The sequence below is a fragment of the Populus euphratica genome, unplaced genomic scaffold, assembly GCF_000495115.2.
Source record: "Populus euphratica unplaced genomic scaffold, PopEup_1.0 scaffold44.1, whole genome shotgun sequence".
NCBI lineage: Eukaryota > Viridiplantae > Streptophyta > Magnoliopsida > Malpighiales > Salicaceae > Populus > Populus euphratica.
In genome coordinates, this window is record NW_011499865.1 from 1371161 (window position 1) to 1387735 (window position 16575).

General features: G+C 33.9%; 2 protein-coding genes and 1 pseudogene across 2 annotated transcripts; 2 read left to right on the plus strand and 1 right to left on the minus strand.

Annotated features, from left to right (window-relative positions):
- Positions 1 to 577: 577 nt before the first annotated feature.
- Positions 578 to 3092, minus strand: LOC105125976 (ankyrin repeat-containing protein P16F5.05c-like; annotated as a pseudogene).
- A 1194-nt stretch (positions 3093 to 4286) lies between these two features.
- Positions 4287 to 8756, plus strand: LOC105125977 (E3 ubiquitin-protein ligase RHF1A-like). Its single transcript, XM_011026665.1, has 4 exons — positions 4287 to 4642; positions 5095 to 5225; positions 7361 to 7465; positions 7843 to 8756. Exons 1-4 carry the CDS (start codon positions 4586 to 4588, stop codon positions 8267 to 8269), a joined length of 720 nt encoding a protein of 239 aa, XP_011024967.1. The 5' UTR covers positions 4287 to 4585; the 3' UTR covers positions 8270 to 8756.
- A 2436-nt stretch (positions 8757 to 11192) lies between these two features.
- On the plus strand, positions 11193 to 13670 carry LOC105125978 (uncharacterized). Its single transcript, XM_011026666.1, has one exon. The coding sequence runs from the start codon at positions 11851 to 11853 to the stop codon at positions 13165 to 13167; it is 1317 nt and encodes a 438-aa protein (XP_011024968.1). The 5' UTR covers positions 11193 to 11850; the 3' UTR covers positions 13168 to 13670.
- Positions 13671 to 16575: the final 2905 nt, after the last annotated feature.

A 16575-nucleotide genomic window follows, 5' to 3' on the forward strand; every position in this document is an offset into this window, starting at 1 on the left:
TTTTAATAGATTGATTTTATTTAATTATAAACCAAATTAAAATTTTAATTATATTTAAAAATTATTTTAGATTAAATTAACTATACCTCAAATTAATCAAATTAATTTTATTAGAGATTTAATTAGTGAAAAATTAAGTTTGGAAGGCTAATTTAAACTTAATTAAAAAATTAAAATTTTAAAAGACCAAATTTAATTTTTACAAAATCAATTGAATGAAAACAAAAAAAAAATCAAAAGTTTAAAGTCAAGAGCTAAATTAAAAAAAAAAATCATAACTAAGAATCTTTTTTGAAAAAAAAAAAACTGAACTTCTAAAACTTAATTGATTAAAAACATGGGTAAAATTAAAAAATCTAAAAGTTTAATAATTAATTTGTATAAATTCAAAACCAATAAACACTGAAATTCAAGTGCTAATAAAGTTATGAGAATAAATTATGAAAATAAGTCTCCCTAGATGAATCTCAAGAGTTCAAGAAGTGAGAATCATTTTCATTTATTCATCCATTAGCATCACCATTAAGTGCCAGGCATAATGTGAGATGCTTCTACTAGGAAATTCTTTCACAAAATCTTCAGAAACTAAGACAGCCACCTTTTACATCTTTGTCATCCTAAAATGATCCACACACAAACTAAGGATCGAACCAGATAAATTAAGTCTCACAAAATTTATGCAGGAGTCAAAGGACAGCACCAGCCACAGCATATGAACCAAAATATTCAAATTTAAAGCACACAATCCATGACAAAAAAGATGCACATGTAGAAATATTAATGGATTACATTTATGAGAGAAATCCTAGGCTAGGAAACTGCAACACCAGCAAGTTCCAGTTGTGCCACAGCTGCATTAAATGCATCAATAACATCCATTTTTTCCCGAGTAACAGCTTCATCCATTGGGGTCCGTTCATGGCTGAAAATCATCCAGTTGTAGATTTGAGAATGTTAGCACCCACGATAGAGAAACAGAGAACCAGCTCAAGGTTACAGGTTCAAAATACATACCTGTTTAGAAAGCCTAAACTCGAACCTAAGGAATCAATTTCTTAACCACCTACAGAACCCTATATTTGTTAAAATAAACCTAAGATGTTGCATAACAAAACTGCTTTTGGAAGTCACAATGATAATTACCTCAATATAACCATTGAGGCAAGCCCAGTGAAGAGCTGTATTTTTCTCCTTATTGGCAGAATTGAGATCCTGTTCAATGGAAGTTACCAATATTTGATAGGTCTTACCAGAGCATTTACAATCAGGATCCAATCCAGGGACAGAAAAAAAAAAAAATACATGCTCCAATCCTTTATGGTCTATGTCAATGGAAGCAAAGTACTAATGCAAGAAGGAAAGATAACACCATAGAACATCTGCTGGTCAAGGCTACAATAGAACAGTATGTCTAAGTAAATTTAAGACTAGGAAAAGAATGCGGCTAATTTAGCTGCTGAAACCAGAAGAAAATAAGTTACTAGGAACATACGTCAAAGAATTTAACTACAAATGCTCTCATGAATATCAATTGTGTGCCCTTTCCACAGCACCGGCCTCCACCCAAAACCCCCAGCCCCCAGACACTTGAAAAGGAAAATCATCGATGAACTCTTGCCACTCCCTGACTGATAAGATACTCCACAATGTCAAGATGTCCATTGGCTGCAGCCATATGGAGTGCTGCTATCACAAATCAGTGAAGCAATGTCAGACATCCATTAAACCATGCAAAACTCACCAAAAAAGAAAAATCAAACTACAATAATATGAAGACAATCAACAATTCTCAAAAAGCCAATTCATCAAAAGACCATGTGCCCCTTCAGTTAGACATTTTGATTATCAAAACCAAAATTCTTCACATCTAATCACATACATGAAAATATAAAAAACAAGCCATATCTTTAGAAACTTATAGCAAGAGGGAATTAGGAACTAACAACACCTAGAACAAAATAAAAAAAAAAATGAAGCACGCTTGTCCTTTAGGAAGCTGTGTTTATTCAGTCTATTTGCGAGCATCATTGCAGGTTCGCTGACAGAAGCTGGTGTGGCTTGGTTATGGAACCGTATTTCTAACATGTATATAGCTTCACTTTCAAAATTTCTGTTTCTCTGAAAATTTTATGCAGTGGTTCCAGACCAAACGCTATTCTTGCATTTTCTTTGATATAACTCTCCCATTCTCTTAATAATAATAATAAAAAAAAAAACCTGTTTCGGATACATTTCACTTCATATTTTCACCATCACCTGTTTCAGATACATTTCACTTCATATTTTCACCATCATAAAGGAAAAAATAAAGGACAAGAAACAATGTTACATAACATCACCTTAACACAAAATTAGATACCCAAAAGAGCTACGAAACTTCATCTCCAGTTGCAAGTTATATTACAACATTCCTACAACTAGGAACCCATTCGTTTGAAAGCCAAATAGCATCAAGAATCGACTGGTTTTATAAATGAATAGAGATTGATTGAATCAGAGTTTCCCTAGTAGAATACCAATACATGCCTACATGGGATGAATGGAATTTGGAGAACCTTGTGCTTTAAAAAAAAACATATATAATACATAAACTTCGAAACAAGTGTTGCAACAACTGCCTCATGAATCGTTATATAAATGCTCGCTAACAGAATAATAATAATAATAATAATAATAATAAAGCAACAAAAGCAAAATAGAAAGTTAAAATAGAAGAAACAAAAGATCACGAAACTGATGATAACCTGTTCTGCCCAGCGAATCTTTAGAATCAAGAGAAACCCCAGAAGATGCTAAATTTGCAATATCCTCAATATCATCATATCTAGCAGCCTGAAAAAGGAAAAATAAAAATGAGAGCAATGAGCTAAAATAAAAGGTTTCCTTAAAAAAAATGGAGAATTGGGTATTGAGAAATGTTACCTCAAGTAAAGTAAAGCATCAACAGTCTCCAGTGTTGTTTCTATTTGGGTTTGCTGCTCTGCCTGGTTTGCTCCCTCTCCCATTTTTACTTCCCTAGAGTTCTGTGAGAGAGCACACCCCATATGAGGCTTCTCTGCTCCACGCTTCTTCCCTGTGCACAGCACCGGAAAAATTACAGATTTCATTTGAAGGCCATGTTGGAAGCTGGGCTATGAGCCCGGTAACGAGTTATGTTTTCAAAAGGACGCTGAAGAAAGCCCAGGAAAAGGAGCCAGCCAGCCCAAGTGCACACATAACTTGTGCCAGTATGTGGTAGCTTGTGTTACATTTGACAGGACAGGACAGGACAGGTGTGATGCGTTTGGTGTGTATTTTAGATAAGATATTACAAGCTGTGATGTGTTTGGTGTGTGCTTTGAATATGATTTTTTGGCAGAATTCTTGTCTCGCCACCGGAAGGAAGAAGCTTTTCCAATGCCATGAATAAAAATCATTATTTCTCAATTTTTATATTATTTATCATTCATTTATTTTTAATTTGATAAAAAAATTTATCCAATTTAATTAAAATAAATATTTGTACAAGAGGGCCTGATTGCAAAAAAAATGATTCAACGATTAAATTGTACATACCATAAAATTAAAGCTTTATCATTCATTTATTTTTAATTGGATAAAAAAATTTATTCAATTTAATTAAAATAAATATTTATACAAGAGGGCTTGATTGCAAAAAAAAAAAAATGATTCAAGGATTAAATTGTACATACCATAAAATTAAAGGACTATGATAGTTTCTATCTTTTTCATTCCCCAATTTTCCACCTTGAAATATTTTATCTATTATAACGAGATAGAAATAATCACTTTGTTATGTATATATTATTATTAAATATAATTTTATTTTTATTTTTTATTTTATCTTTTTAGTTTTTATCTCTATTTTATTATAAAATTTTAATCATTGACTTAATCTTTTTAAAGGATTAAATAACGCGTCTTTAATAAAATTAGATAAAAAAATTTATAGTTTTATAATTATAATCTTGAAGTATTAATCTAGTTATAAAAAATATTTGATTTTTTTATAAATATATTAAAATATATTTTTAAAATCATTAAATAAAAAGAATTAATCTTGTTGAGGTAGTAAATTACTACAAAAATACTTCTTATCACAAAAATATAATTTATATCAATCACTCGAAAAAAAGAAAAAAACAAAAAACAAAAACGAAAGGCAGGGAGGGAAGAGAAACGTGAGTGCTTGGAATATGCCCACACGACACCGAATGGTCGGGTGTACAACCCTATAAATTTTGAAACAAGGAAAAAAAAAACAAAAAGAAATACCCAACGCCATATTTACTATAAATCATTCACATCAACACCCAGTCTTCTTGGACCCTTCGATCCAAAAGAGGGTCCTCCCTCTTGATCTTCTGTCTTCTCTTCTATCCTTCTCTGTAGGAATCTGGACAGAGTCATTCTTTAGACCTTTCCTTTCTTTTTTATCTCTCTCCCGCTATGAATCCTTCTTTGTGTAAATTCTTTAGATTATATTTTTAATTTAGAAATCTAGATTAGTGCAGCAAAAAAAAAGACTGAGATTAGCTCTTATTTTTTTGTTGTAAACTTAATTAAATTAAATTTATCAAAAACCATGACATCAGTCATCAACATCGACGGTCACCAATCGCTTCACCCTTTTCAAGATCAGGTACCTCCTTTCTTGACCTTTTAGATCAAGTTCTGTCTTCTTCTTCTTTTTAACTTTTTGTTTTTTAATTTTAAAATTCTGGGTATTAAGAAGAAATTGAAGGAGTTGATGAATTTCGTGCTGTTAATTTTTGTCTGGTAATTGAATTCTCTGTAAACAGTGATTATGCTCTGATTGAAAACAAAACGTTAGCAATTCTTAGTAACTGATTCATATAATATTATTGCAAGTGCGTTGAAACCATTAATTTTGAAGTCCTGCAGTTCATTTACAGCTTATAAAGCTGATTTTAAGATAATCAGAGACCCTTTTGGTAGTTTTGGCTGGCTGGGGTTTGTTAGATTGGTTTGGTACAAGTTGGTTCGTTTCTTGGGAATTTTTGCTTTTGGAGGGAAATGGATGGTGTTTCTGAAGTTATTGGTGAATTAAATTTATTGGGATTTTGGTTTCAGGTTGAAATGGAGAGTAAAGTGGAGATTAGCGAAAGGGCATGTGGGAATCATGGTGGGATTTGTGCTATATGCTTGGATAAGATTGTGCTTCAGGAAACTGCTCTTATTAAAGGTTGCGAGCATGCGTACTGGTTAGTAGGATTTATTCTGATATATTATGATTTAAAGGTTGCGAACATGCGTACTGCTTTGGTTAATTTTGATGCACTTGAATGGTATGATTGAGAGACTTCTCTAGACATCTTGGCTTCTTGACCAGAGAGTCTTCTGTTGGTTATTTTTTTAAAATTCGTCTTATTTGTTCATGGAGGATGATACCTCATATATGTTTTGTTAAGATTAAGAACGTGGAAGCTGGAAATGTGCTCTGCCACAATACAAGTGGTTCAGTTTGAAAAAATGATGCTGGCTTTGATGCTGGCATGCTCTGGAATTAAGTAGTCTTGTATTAGGGATAACACGCAAAAGCTTGAAAAAGATAGAAACATATTAGTAGAAGTAAACTTTTTTCGGTACTTCTCTCTTTCAATGCAAAAAAGTTTCTCCTAATTTTGTCCAAGAGGCTGTGAATAAATATCAAGAGAATGTCTTAGGAATCATATCAGCAGGTGTAGCTGATGGTTCATCTGGTCTTCACTGACGAGGCCATTGTACAATGTAGGGTTCCTCCTTTTACGGCTGTGCTGCGATTAGTCCTTGGCTCAAGTAGTCATAAACTGTAGTGTGGTTGTGTAGGTCCTAGGCTTTTAGGAAATCGAAGCAAGAGGTCCTTGTGTAATTTTTCTAAAACCCAATTGATTTATTGCTATGTCTTGTTTCTCCTCATGCATGTTTGGCCTGCAGATAGATAGGGCTTTGTATTGTCACCTATGAAAACAAAGTGCACGGTGAAGCTTGGAATTGCTTGAATCTGGTTATTTCTGCACAGATATGGGGGCGGGATATCACCTATTGTTTCTGTGACTCTGCTGATGTGTTACACCATTTTTTTTATCATTCATGACACACGATGGATCCAAATTAAAGGCCGCCTGAAACTTATTGCGTCCCATGGCATTCACTTCTATTGCCTTCATTTCTACTGCATATATTATACTTCTTCCTATAATATGTAAGCTGATTCTCTACTTTTATGTTTTCTTCTTCTTTTTTAAAAGAATTTGTGGTGACTTGCATCAGTGCTATGAGGTTCGCACTGCATCACTGTTGAGGAGTAAATTTTAAACTCCTTTGCTTACAACGTTGCTTTATGAAACCTGGTTTATATAAGTCAGTTTGCTGGAATTAATAGAAGAGGTATGTTTAATTTAATTCGTCTCTGCCAGCTAGTATTAGATAGTTTCCAGTCACTTAAGTTTATTCTTCATAAAGCTTTATCCGTTCACATGCTAAGATTTGCACTCTTATACTTTGTCATAATTCATTCATGTGCTAACTACATGCCTTAACAATCCCAATTCCAGAGCTTCTGCTTATACATGAGTTCCATCTGCAAATCATGTATGAATTCTTCATGAAATGCAATGTTGAAAATTGTAGTTCTTACAGCTGTATATTGATGGTATATGAGGCGTCAGATATGAGTTTAAGGCAGTCTTACATTTATGCTCTGGCTCATTTCTGCAAGTAGGTTCTAACTTTGCTTTAAAATCATCTGGTCTCTGTCTTTGCAGCTTCATATTTGTTCCTGCAATTTCATTGTTTGTGCCATTTATTTATGACACTTGCATCCGTTCTTTATGCAGTATAAAGAAATGTCTTTTGAACATAGTTTCTCTTCTTAAATCCTTTATTTGTATAAATCTCTCTTTATCCTTTTTATGCGGAACAGATGTATTTCATTAGTTTTGAAGTGGGCTTTGCTGAATACAATGCTGCATGAGCTCTTTGTTTTGGTGTTGAAGAATTGCACAATGATTAGTATAGATGTGAGAAATTGAATGATCCACCTATTTATGTCATGGAGGATTTTTCTTCTCGTCTTCATAGCTCTGTTAAGGTGTATGCTTATATGGTGTTCCTCACTAAGAATTAGTTTCAGCATGTTGTATTTATTAGCTTGACATAACTGCAGAAGAATCATGGTTGATTATATCATATACCATGTACCAATTATATGTACCTATTGGAACCCTTGCAAGCACTGGTGATATGTTGATGATTCCCTCTAACATTGATAGTGTGACAAACTATTTAACAAATTTCAACACTGCATGACTTCAAGTAGTTAATATTCATTGTTCTTTCTGTTGTTTGTTTTGTGCAGTGTGACTTGCATCCTTAGATGGTCCACGTACACTAAGAATCCAACTTGTCCTCAGTGCAAACATCCATTTGAGTTTCTCAATGTTCACCGTTCTCTTGATGGCAGGTTTAAATCTTTTACACTGTCATGTGTTACACTCTGTATGTGGTCACTTAGAGTCCTGTTTGGGACAGCGTTTCAACTAAATTTGTTAAAAAATTTGATTTTTTTTTTTTTTGCTTCAGATTAATTTTTCATGGTGTTTTTGGATTGTTTTGATGTGCTATGTAAAAAAAAAAAAATATTTTGATGCATTTCTAAGTAAAAAACATTTTAAAAAGCAATCGCTACTATTGTCCCAAACACCCTATTAGTTGGGTAATTTGATCATAATACATAAACTTGGCTTATATAAGCTCAGGGAAAGTATTGCCATTTGTTCCCCATATTGCCAAAGCAAACCCTACTTAAGGTCATTTTAATATATTTTTGTTTTTTAACAGCATCCAGGATTACATGTTTGAGGAAAGTGTTTGCCTCCTCCGTCGAGCCTCGTGGTTTGTCGTGACTTTGACTGTGGAGGATCATGAAGATGTTTATGAAGATCCGGAGGATTATTATCCATATGAGTTTGAGGATGAGGATGATGATCTAGATGAAGTGTACTTGAGCAGTTTATCCAATCTTCGCATTGGAAATCGGAGGTGGGGAGATAATGGCTATGTTAGGGCAGGGCATCAAGAAGCAAGGCCAGTGTATCAAGCACATTTCAAAGACTCGGGGGCGAGCACTTCACGTGAACCTAAGAAGAAAGAGGCTGGAAAAGATAGGACTGGGAGACGAGCGAAGAGGACACTCAAGCGTGAAGCTGCTGACAAGGCTGCTGCATCAAAACATCAGCAGCATTTGGCAAGGCTGGGCAGGAAGTGATTCTCTGTCTATTTCTGTCTGTATTTCCATGCTTTTAACTCTCTGGAATAATGACATGGTAGTTGGATAAAATCTAGGAGATGGGGGTCCGTGGTTGGTGATGAAAACTAATATCAGGTTCATTGTTCTTTCAAGATTTAACGCTGTTTGATTCAACTCACAATGAAAGAAGTTCATTGAGCTTCATATTGCAGTTGCTTTGCTAACACCATGTATTTTCTAAACTTGTCATTGATTACAAGTTGACTGGGATTTGCAATATTCCAGAGATTATATTGCATTGTTTGCACGGCTGTTTTGGGACTCCAGATCGAGCTAATAATCAGATGGACGTTCCTGTGCTGTGGCATTTGGATCGAGTCACCACTGCGATTTCTGTGCAACAGTTCTATTTATTTCTGTTGTTATAGGTTTAACAAGTGAGTACCTAGGTTCAAAATGAATTTTCCAGAATCATTTGTACTGATGGATTATCTTTTTTTGTGGAGCTCTGTATCTCTGACGTTGATTAGGGCAATTTTTTCTTTACTTAGTAAAGAACTCACTTGCTCAATCCATGTTCTGAATTACTTGGAAAGATAATAAAATTAATTAGTGAATAATTTTTTTCATCCAAGTTACAACAATTTTTTTTAAAATAAATTTGAATAAACAGCTGTATGGAAGTAAAAACTCAAAAAAAATACTCAGGAAAAGACTTGTGTTTGAACACTTTTTTTCAACTTCTGAAGGGAAGCATTTTCATAGATTAACCAAACGAACACGTTTTCTGTGTATGTTGATGGAGAATTAAAGCTATAAATGGAAAAGAAAACTGGAGATAAAAAATATTTCTTAAAAAAATTAAACATAATCTTAATTTTCACGGAAGTCTCGTGGCAATCATGCCTTAGTTGAGCTTTCTTTTGTCTGCAGCAAGAAAAGTTTGAGAGACTCAAGACTGACCGAGGAACGTGTCTGGTCGGGAATGGTGGGTCCGGTGAAGGAATCTTGTTGAGCCTTGAGCTGCATTATTGCTCCTTGTTTGCAGTATAAGGCCCATGTCAAGGCCCATCTCAGTTTTCCAGTATCCGCCTAATATGTATTAGGAGTCACGACTGAGTTTTATAACTCATTTGTTTAACTTTGAAAAAATTTGATTTTTTAAGATTGTTTTTATTTAGTAATTTTAAAAATATTTTAATATACTGATATTAAAAAAAAAATTTTAAAAAAATATTATTTTAATATATTTTTAAATAAAAAATATTTTAAAAATTAACCATCAAAAACTATTCATGGAATCAAAATATTCATGAAAATAATATTTTTAGTGAAAAGGAATAAACATGATTTTCAGCGAGACATGCACCCTTGGGCTGCAACATATAATTAATAAATTCGAAGTATTTGTATAGAGTATTTCCACAAGAAGCGCATTTGATTACACCACTTGTATTGCTACAATTATTTTGTAATAATGACATGAATTAAAGCTCGATTGAGAAATAAGAAGGCTATACATTCTCAAGTCAAAGTCAGGCCAGCCATCATCCTTTCTTAACAACCAAACCAAACCTTTTAGGAGGAGGAGGATGAAGCACAGAGGCCCCAGGAGCCGAAGAATTCTAGTCACGAATTGCGTTCTTACTAGTGCTCGACTTTCTAATCACTGGATCAGGCCCTACACCAGCTATTGGATGAAAGCACATTGCCACCAACTTGGGGCATTTCAATTCCTTTGACAGATATTACTTGAGTGCCTTTTCGAACTAATTAAACCTTTTCTTTCTTTCCCAGAAAGGTCAAAAAAAAAAAAAAAACTTTGCATTTTCCAGTGAGGCATGAAAAGGGTTTTCTCAGTTTTTCGAAGAAATGAAAAACAATATCAGTCGGACGTAGCCCAGAACTTCTCACCGTTTTTTTTTTTTTATATAAGTTTAATTAATAGTGGGAGTCAAAAAATACTCCCATGATTATCAAGAAATTGCAAGCTGTGGACTTCTTTTCAGTCCACACGCATGCCGTCTTAAGTTTGAATCTTGCACTGGCTACTATCAAGAAATATTGCTCCCCTAAGCTAATGCGTGAAGACTTTGTAACCGATCATGGCAATCTCCTTTTGAACGTATGAATTCAATGTTAGGAAAGTCGCTCCTTCTTTTTCCACTTAATATTTTGGATAATTCCTGCTATCAATAAGAATAATATCTTGGTGTCGACATGAACTACGATTTGGAGGCCCTTCGTCAGGTTTCATTCAATATTAACACCTCCTGTCCTTTAAGGTGAGGTTCAATTTAATGATAGCAGGTCCAGCGCTATGGATGGAGACATGTCTTAGCAAACCAAGATCATCTATAGTTACTTTCGAACTCAATTAGCCATGCCAGATTAGACGTCCTAACATTAGCCCAGTCCTATCATTTCATTGTTCAAGATTAGGATTAACCATAAACCAAAGGAGCTTCATCACATCGCTTATACTCTACAGTCTACGAAGTAGCATTCAAGGGAAGCAGTTGCAAGGTTTGAAATAGTTTGCTGGTGCTTTAAGCTGTTTATATTGATCAGTTAACCTCAAGCTTTTCCCCTTGCAGCCAAAGAACTTTGCAAGGGTTAATTTGCATGCATGTGTAGTTGAAAGTCTGTAGATTTTCTCAGTAGCACTCAAACCTTGGTTTTTTCCACAGCCTGTTGGCATGGGATTATTTTTTAGACAACTTCTCCCCATAAAGCCTTGAATATGGTAGAGGGAGGACAGACGGGATTATTTTGTCTCGAAGCTTAGGAGAGCATCTGTGAGAGGGAGATAGGTGGAGAAAATGATATGAAAAATGGGACCAGAAAGTGGGGCCTCCAATTACCTCGGTGGAGAAAAAGTCCACTGGGAGTGGAAGCTGCAATGTCAAGCAAAGCAAAGCCTTCCAAAAATCTCAATCCCCCACCCACCACTTCCTATAGAAAAAGAATACAAGCAGGAAAAGAAGTGGCATATGAAAACTAGCCATACCATCATCATCAACAATATCATCCCCATCTTTGTTTTTTTTCCCTTCCTTCTCTTTTGATTCTTACCTACCACCTACATCCTCACCCACCTCTTCAACTTGCACAAAGCAAACTCTTTTATTCCACCGCAAGTCTCTCTCTACCTGTCTCCATTTTGTTTTCCTTTATGTCCAGTCTTTTTCTTGAATTCATGGATTTATGATGATGTCAACACGATCCAAAAAAGGACTGGAAACTAGAGAGAAAGGCTTCCAGTGCGTTATAAGTAATCAATCTGCTATCTGAAACAGCCCTGATTTGTTCTGTTTTGTTTTCTTTCCCTTTAAAACATTCTTTCTATTACCACATTTTGCGTTTAATTCCATTCATTTATCTTACAAAGCTTATTAAAAAAGCCTTCTTATCAAATGGGATACACATGTAGGAACAAGATCTTCCAATACATCATTGTTTCATAGATTGTTCTTTGTGTCAGCTCTGTTTTGTTCTCTTCTCTCATTTATCGGAGCTTTCTTGCCAAATCTTAACCAAGTAGGATATAGTATAGGAACTTCCTTGGAGCATCAAATTGAAGATTTAACTTTCTTTCGATGGATTCTTTCAATCAATCAACTGGGTTCAGGTATAATCCAAATTCAAACACGATGGGCGATGCAGATGGCGATTCTGAGTTCTGTGGGATTCTTGAAATATATGTTCATCATGCCAGGAATATTCACAACATATGTATCTATGATAACCAAGATGTTTATGCAAAATTCTCTCTAACTTATAATCCTGATGAGATCCTTTCAACTAGAATTATCAATAGAGGTGGAAAAAACCCAGAATTCAATGAAAAATTGATGATGAAACTCGCTCAACTCGATGCAGTCCTCAAATGTGAGATCTGGATGCTTAGTAGAGCTAGAAACTACATGGAGGATCAGCTTCTAGGATTTGCTTTGGTCCCTATTTCACAAGTTTCTGGAAAAGGAAAGGTGACGCAAATTTACAGCCTCTCCTCCACTGATCTCTTTCACTCTCCTGCTGGCACTATCAAATTGTCTCTCTCCTTAAACACATCTTTTCCCGTCAAGCCCTCAACAACAGCTGCCAAATCTTCGATATCATCAGAGGTCGTGCTTCTTGATAGAAAGGTATCAGAAGCTATTCTGGACCCAGTTGAGTATTCGAGAATTGAATTTCCTGATATCAATGTTGTTAGAGAGAATCAGCTAATGGTCTCAGAATATTTTGATGACTTGGGTTCCAGGCCTGGCTCATTTCTTCACCTCGGTGCCTCTCCGCAACCTGCTATTCATGATTGTGAAATGAACATAAATTCCTCCGAGCAAAATCAAGGTGGTTCCTCTTCACCTAGTGGCAGCATAAAAAATTCCAGTTTCTTGAGCTCTACGACAACAAGCCTGAGCGACGACAGAAATTCTTCTGACTCATTTGATAGGAAGAGTCGTTTAGGTGGTCAATTCTCAAGCTCTCTTAACGTTTCGATCACCACGGAGGCTAATCATAACTCCTGTACTTGTCCTGACACACCAACATCAAAGAAGGGAAATGAAATCCTAGACGAAAAGGAATCGGACTTTAAAAGCAAGGAGGAGGAGAGCAGGAAGGAAGGAAACACGAGTCCTGTTAAATTTGGTCAAGTATTTTCATCCCCCCTAGGAAATATCAATCTCGAGGCCGAACAGTCTGCAATGCAGCAGCAAATAGTAGATATGTACATGAGGAGCATGCAACAATTCACAGAATCCTTGGCCAAGATGGAGCTCCCTATGGATCTTGACAAGCTGGAATCTGTTGATCGTGGTGATGTGATTCAAAGTCTTAACAATCAACTAGAGCTTGAGAAAAAGAAAAAGGACGGAGGGCGAGTGTTTTATGGTAGCCGCGCATTCTTCTAATCAATAAACCTTTCTGCTGCATATGTTACCTTGCTTTGTCCTATCAGGAAATGGAGTTCAATTATCGGCTTCTTCAGAGGTTTTTATGATTCGAAATATTCTTACTGTTTCTTAACTTCCTTTTTTTTTCTTGTCACGACAATTTCTTCTAATATCTTTCATTTCATTAACCTTCACAGACGCATACCTAAGCTGTGTTCTGCTATCTAGTTGTGTGGGTGGTTAGTAAATCTTTGTTTTTCAAGCATTCGGGACATTTCACATGTTTTCAACTATGTAATAATAACTGTATCCGTATTGAAGGGTTCCCAAAGGTTTGTATGCTGTAGGAGGCGATCTTGAATCCACTAAGACATCTCTGCAGGTTGAGCTTACAGGATTTAATATGTAAAATGTCAAAACAAATTTATGTCCATAGAGAGTGACATGATTACAATGCTATATCATGAAATATCAGTTATTTGTTAAAAAGATAAATATTAACAATGATATGAGCTTTTGCATGTTTGAATTTAAATCTTCGTTTGGGGTTTGAGTTTTTCATATTTAAAAGGAAACTCTTTTGGAGGTTCTTTGACTAGCAAGGAAACAATTTTATAAAAGGAGATTGTCTTGCTTAGTCTTTAAGTATTTCTATTACTCATCAATGATAAGAGCCATCAAATGCTGCTGCTGTAGTCTGATTTGTTGTTCGGTAGCTATTGTTTTTAAAAATACATTAAAATAATATATTTTTTAATTTAAAAAATTATTTTTCAGATCAAAACAAGCTAAAAATATAAAAAATTAATTTTAAACAAATTCTTTTTCTTTTTTTTTTTCAAATTGAAAGGCAATAGTGTCTGATGAATTGTTCTTGTTCATGCATGGTACTAGAACATGAGGATGCTTTCGAAGTATCATTTTGTGTGTGGAGAACAGAAGATATGTGATTCCCAAGTAATGATGGAGGGAGGAAAAGCAAGCATTGCAATATCTGTTGAAACCACTAAATTTCGTGGTGGATATCATTGTAATGGTGGGGCAGATTAAGATCATTTTCCACGCACTTTGCATATAATTCAAAATTAATATACAATCAATCACGTTTAATAAATAGGTCTTGGAAACAGCAGGAATCCGAGGTGCCGTTTCTATGCTCAATTGTCCAGTGTGTAGGGTTGATTTTGTGTCTGCAAATCTTGTGGCTCCCATGATAATCTACTTCTTAATGCATGGTGTCCCTTCCTTTTCTTTTTATCCAATAATGTTCACCTAATTCAGACAGCTCTTGTCCCTCAAGCTTAAGCTTCGACTTCAACTTAATTACTTGCTGTTTTTTTTTTTTAAAAAAAAGTATTTTCACTTGTTTCAAATTAATTTATTTTAGTTTTTTATATTTTTTTGATGTGTTTATATTAAAAATAAATTTTAAAAAAAATATTACCAAAAAAAATACTTCAAAAAATAATGACTCCAGAAATTTAGACTTAAAAAATCTTGAAAATAAACAGTCACCGCATGATAATTAATTTTGATGGGCTAGGGGTTTTATGCACCTGAGACCGAACCTATAAGCACTCTTGCATGTATAAGTATGGATGCAGATGAGCCTTAATTTAGACTTGGACTACCTTATGGGCCCATAACCCCAGAGCATGCACCCACGATTTGGGCCCAGGTGCCTTTTTGGCCCAATGCACCACAGGACATTGGCACCCCTAAACCGGGAGGTGGGCGAGTCTATGCAGTAATGGCATAATTTCTTCTACTATGGACGTTTAAAATAAGTAGATGTGTTTTCCATATTTTAATTTAAAACTCAAAATTTTAATTTAAAAAAATTTAATTCACCATTCAAGAGAGGATGATATACTGAATAAAAAAAAGAGAAAAATATCTCCTTTAAATATAAAAAAATAGAAAAGTATCATAATAAAAAATAAAAAAATAAAATTAACTAAGAAAGACATGATTTTAAAAGTGCATTTAAATTTTGTGATTTTGACATTAGCATGTCAAAAATCAAAACTATATATATATATATTATTTCAACGAGTTTTTCCAAGCGAAGTGACCGGAATGACTTGCACATGAATACCGAACGACATCTGCATTTTTTCCTTCATGGATTTATCAATGTTCAAATTCTTTCTTATAATTTAAAATCTTACTATTACCTACATAATTTCTAAAAGTTTGAACCTTGTGCTTTGCTATTAAATAAGTATTAAAAAATAAATTTAGTTCGTATTTTTATTTTATTCTTCCCTCCTTTCAAGTCTCCTTAAATGTTATTATACATCTTATAAACCTAAAAAAAAATATTAAAAAATAAGTTATTTAATTATTAGACTTAAAATTGAACCTTTTTAAAAATGGAAAAAGCAATTACTACCAGAAAATTAACAAATATAAATAGAAACATCAACGAGAAAATTTCATCAGTATATTAAGATGATTTTTACAGACAGAGCTTGCAATCTTTGTATTTATCGGTAAACAATAACAAAAAAATTATGTTGGTACATACTGAGAGAATGACGGAGGGCATTCTAATGGAATTCAAAAAGACAAACCATATGATGACACGATATTTTTATTAATAGAATGATTGATGAAATTATTGATAAAATAATTTCGTCAATAATGTTATAGATGATATTTAATTTTTCACTTGGCGATCGACCTTCCTCTCCCCCTCTCCCAATTCTCCTTATTCCTTAAGTATTTTTTTCTACAACAAATAGCAACCCCTCCCTCAACCTAATCTAAACATAACTCAACCTACTACAATAAATATGATCCTCACAATACTCAATTCATAAGTATTTGTGTTCTGATTCAAATTTTATTGGAGATACTCCACTTTAAATAAACAAATTTAGTATTTTTTTATTCAAACATGATTTTAAAATTTTGATTTTTTTTACATATTTTTTTTGTAGTGTATGATTTTTGTTTGGTTGTCTACTTGTCTTGTAGTTTTTCTCATTGATTAGTACTTAAAAGTACATTTTTATCAAGGTTTTATATCATCATTTTGCACTTAAAGTATCAATAACTCCTTAACTAAAGCATGTTTTATAATAATATATCTAATAATATAAGATACCTTTAATTTATGGTAAATATTCATTTTAAATTACTGTATGGTATAACCGACACCTGAGCTATGAAAGGAACTTGATTTGTTGTTAACATAAGTTATAATCATGGATGCTTGACGAGATTTACAAGTATTCGCATTAATTGAATAAGATGACTAATGTAATCATGTTAACAATATATAATCTGATTGGAAACTTCTTTGTGTGTGATTTCCAATTAACTAATAAAAGTTTATACTATACTTGTTTGACATACCATTAGTGGAATCTCTAACCTTGTCATTTGTTATTATCATTGTTTAATTAATATTTCATCTCA